The sequence below is a fragment of the Montipora foliosa genome, chromosome 12, assembly GCF_036669935.1.
Source record: "Montipora foliosa isolate CH-2021 chromosome 12, ASM3666993v2, whole genome shotgun sequence".
Classification (NCBI taxonomy): Eukaryota; Metazoa; Cnidaria; class Anthozoa; order Scleractinia; family Acroporidae; genus Montipora; species Montipora foliosa.
This window is the reverse complement of record NC_090880.1, coordinates 42,400,039-42,404,678: the sequence shown is the minus strand read 5'-3', so window position 1 is coordinate 42,404,678 and position 4,640 is coordinate 42,400,039. Positions and strand designations below refer to the sequence as shown.

General features: G+C 39.3%; 1 protein-coding gene across 1 annotated transcript in view; it reads left to right on the top strand.

Moving 5' to 3' along the window:
* Nucleotides 1–3,130, top strand: part of LOC137979606 (WD repeat-containing protein 74-like) — a 13,299-nt gene extending 10,169 nt beyond the window's left edge. Inside the window, exons 8-10 of the mRNA XM_068826914.1 lie at nt 695–837; nt 1,033–1,089; nt 1,488–3,130. Coding sequence (XP_068683015.1) covers nt 695–837; nt 1,033–1,089; nt 1,488–1,664 — 377 coding nt within the window. The 3' untranslated portion in view covers nt 1,665–3,130. The remainder of the gene's footprint in view (nt 1–694; nt 838–1,032; nt 1,090–1,487) is intronic.
* The last annotated feature ends 1,510 nt before the right edge of the window (nt 3,131–4,640 follow it).

The window sequence follows — 4,640 nt, the reverse complement described above, 5'->3', positions numbered from 1 at the left end:
GAGAGTTTTTGGCTTTCAGGTTGTCAAATTCGTGTTCTGAATACTTGTTAAGCCGCATTCACACACTGAGGGCTTATCTGTCAGAACCACACCAAGTTATGGCGGACCGTTAACTCAAAAAAGGGCCGTCAAAATAAATAGTTGTTTCTCTTGAAATGATTGCGTAAAATCTCGCATTTCGAGTATTCAGCACAAGAACTTTCGAAATATGAAGAAAAACGAGAGGTGGTTTTTGATCGTAGCAGCACTTTAAAAATTGAAGAGTTAAAAATTTAGTAGCAGGAGAATTGGATTATCTGAAAAACCAAAGCGCTCTGGTTCGACTAATGAGATGGCCACAGGTGCTTTAAGAAACAGTTAGTTGCAAAATTTCACGCAACTTGTTATTTACTTGTATGGCTCCAAGAGTGGGAGATAAAATTATGATGAAAATAGCCTTGGTACACACTTCACAGCCTTTTTCTGTTGTCACGCAACGCGCCTCCCTAAAAGAGGAGAAGTTCATTGCGTGACAACACCTAAAAACTGCTTTGAAGAAGGCTATCTAGTCCAGAGCTTTTCCATTAATTTGGAGCCCACAAGGTATAAACTGGGAGTACAGGATATTTTGCTGGTCTGGGGTTCTCACAGCGTTGATAGAATTCCTAGATTGTTTGGCCAATGTTCTGGTTCTGTTGTTGTACCTTACCTGCAGGACAAGTTCAAGGCCATTATAAAGGATTTGCAGGAGCCATTCGCTGCATTTCCTGTCTCAACAGGCAGCAGATGGTGGCATCATGTGGACTGGACAAATTTTTTAGGATACATGATCTCAACAGCAGGAAAATTCTTCATAAGGTACTTATGGTGACTGTGAATTGCCCGAAGCGGAAAATACAATAAAACTCTTTGTTTGTCGACCCAAACTTTGAATGAGCATTGTTTCCAGTTTCTCTGACCAGTGCTTTAAATGCGAAAAGCAGTTCGAGAGGCAAAAGAGAAACTTCAAAGAGCGATCAGTCTTTCAAACCGGCATTGTTATTTCTTCGACAGGTCTACTTGAAGTCAGCCCTCAATTGTTTGTTATTTTCGTCAAAAGAGATAGAAAAGGTTTGTTAAAAAGAAAAACTTGTTATAGTAGAACATTTGTAGCAACGCCGCTGAGTGCTGCTGAAGGTGGTATTGAAATATTAAGGTAATTACCTAGAAATAGAACTTTTCATAGATTTCTGATTAAAGTTCGCTCAGCGTTGGAACATATCAGGGGGATGATAAAAATGTAATCAAAAAGGGGGGTCACCGTTTTCGCGCGCCAGTGACGTAAGAAATTATGCGCCTTACGGTTGCGCCATGCAAAACCAGGGAATCACCTTAACAGCTTGCCCTGTTAGTACAAGAGATATCAGAAATGCATAGAGCCAAAGGTACGGGTTCCAGTCTCTCACTCATCTAAATCTGTTGTTTGAAGATGGGTCTTTGTGAAGGTCTTTTCTTCGTCATTATTGCAGAATTTGGAACATCATGACAGTGACGGAACCGCCTTGCATTTAAATAAGACTCTGAAAAGAACAGCAACAGGAGACAGTTACGAAGATGAAGATGCTAATGGGGACGATGTCTGGGATTCAATGGAAGTTATAACCTCAAGTAGCAAAAGGAAACGGCTTCATAAAAGTAAAAGCTGACGCATCAATCCTCAGTTTCATTCCCAAAATCGAAAACTTCATTCTTCTAACTAGTACTATAGATTTCTTTGTTGGGTAGTCATGAGAATTTGGTGATATATCAAGATCACACTTATAGGCTATTTCCGAGTTCATGTCTGCCTCCTCATCAAAGTGTGAAGTGTTTCTTAACGTCATTACAACTGGCCAATCAGGTGGCTTTCTAAAAATAGCTCCATCTTGCCCGCTCGGGTAGCCAATCACAGCGCGGGATTTGATTCATCTTGCCCGCTCACGGAGCTTGTCATAATAATATAATTATAATTTATTTTTCTTTCAACAAGACCGATACCTTTTAGTTTGAGGTGGGACTACATTACAACATCATATAAGTGAGCGCTTACAACAGTGCTTGACGTTGCGACCGGATTCACACCTACTCGCCAGCCTGGTTGCTAGAATATTATGATGATGATGATGATGATGATGATGATGATGATATAGTGGCATCCTCGTGTCGAAGAGGGGATGGTTAGCGCTGGGGATTTGGGCAGGATCTTGTATGACTATTTTATTCATTCAATAAGTGCAATGAATGTCCAATAGCGGACTATACTTCTCGCTTTAACGCATGTAGCCTTTGAAAACGGTGTTTACGCATCCTTTGAAATCTACATCTTTCATTAATTTCATTCCAGAAGTGACATCCAAGATTTTCTAAAAACTCTTGATTTCTTTTGGAAAGTGTGTATAATAGATTTTGAATAAAGAAAAAGCCTTTACATCTTTAAAATACGTAAACAAGCTCAATGCGTTGAGGTGGATTAACTTTTGCGGAATCGGCTTCTTGTACCTCCAACTTCGGAACTTTTGGGCTTGAAAAGAAACTGTCAATCTTTTTTGTTGCAGTTGCGACTCCCTAAGCGAATATTTCGAGAATTGAGCCTCCATTAAATGTGGCTAGCATTGCATGTGACCACAAACTAGCCTCAGTCTTCTGGCGAGTTAAAGATGACTACTGTCACGTTGTTTTTTTTTTTTCCCTAGTTAAACTTAAGATATTCCTCTTTCTCTTGATTCGAAAAAAACATTCTAACCATTGATGAACTATAAACAAGTGTTTTCCAAACATTTTAATGTGCGCCGATTTCGAATTTTTGTGCACGAATCTTGCAAGGGCGCAACCTGGTGAGAACACTTCTCGTTTACTCGGTATTAAAATTGGTTTCCAGCTTACGTATGCACCGTAGCACTTTTTCCATTGACTACTGTAATTCTCAGAAATAATAAGAAAGAAATGAAAGTGTTGTTCATAATGTATTGTCTAAATGATATTTTTAAAAAATGTACCAAGCGAATAAACAACTTACTAGCCGACGTTTCGGTGTCATCGCAACACCATACTCAAGGCATAGTAAACAAATTAATGCAGACATTCAATGTTCTTTTCATTAGCATAAGAATAAAGCTCACAAGTTTCAAGTGAACATCTTTGCGCCAATCGAGTCCGTATGTATGTTAACTTTATTTTAGCACGGTAAATTCATCAGTTACAAACTTTAAGACCTAAATACATCATATCCTGACTGAATTTAATGTTTGCACGTTAAGAGAAGGGTTTGCGAATTAAAAGCATTTTCAAGGATCAAGAGTATATTTAAAATGCGGATATCATATTGATTGTCACTATTGAATTCGTTAGCAATGTTAGGTTTTTTTACATTAACGTTTTTTACATTAACGTTTTGTCCAATTATTTATTTTCAAGTTAAGTTATCCAGCATTTAAAATTTTCAACTATATTTGCCCATTTCTCGCTGTCAAGGCCGCTTTACGCGCTCTGATTTTCGGCTCGGCTTCGCTTGCATTTTACCTTTTGTTAAAATGTATAAAGCCGAAAGGCCGAAATTCTTTGGCGACTAAAATACCTGAGCTGGCGACCAAATCTGAAAAGGTAGGAGACAGCTGTCCCTTAGGTTTTTTCCTGAAAGTCGAGCATTGTAAAAAGTTCATTAAAAGCACAGAATACGCAATACTCAAAGGACTGCTGATATTTAACAATTATCCTGCGAAATCGCGCGGGCTATCGCCTGATACTTAGCCGACGAGGCTGTGGACCGAGTTGGCTAAAAGATTGAGCAGGATAATTGTTTTATCATAGCTCAGTTGGTTAGAGCGTCGGACCGGAATCGCGAGGTCACGGGTTCAAACCCCTTGAAGTCCTGAATTTTTCAGACTTCTCTACGCAATTGCAAAAAATTGCGCTCATAACTGCGAAGATCATAGCTTCACTTGATTTCATATCCGCAGTTCATGTATGATTCATCAACAATTATTCTACGAGGGCGCTGGATATGAAATGATATATATAACCAACGAGGCGCGTAGCGCCGACTGAGTTGGTTATGATCATTTCATATCCAGCAAGCCCGAGTAGAATAATTGTTTTATTAAAAACCCCAACATCACAACTCTTTTATGTTGAATTTATTTGGCCATTTTTTCTCGGAGCCGCAAAACTGTGTATTTGCTGCTGTGTTCAGTGACCACATTTGGTAGTGCAGGTATATGAGCTGATAACCTGTGTCCGGCGAGCCAATGAAAATGCTGGAAATGTGATATCCGTAGTTCAGTTTTTAATAATTTCGTATATACCATTTCATCATTGATTCATTCCTCACGGGACCATTAGAACCCACAAATGACCAGCTCCCAACGTCAGTGGCTTCATAGCTCAGTTGGTTAGAGCGTCGCACCGGAATCGCGAGGTCACGGGTTCAAACCCCGTTGAAGTCCTGAAATTTTCAGACTTCTCTACCCAATTGCAAAAAATTGCGCTCACAACTGCGAAGATCATAGCTTCACTTGATAATTGTTTTATTATTCAACACATTGATGACGAAGCACAATTTTCTACGTTTATTGGAAAAAACGCTGGGAAAACTACCATTTTTCTCCGCCACACACAAAATTACGTATATCGCAGGACATTCGTTG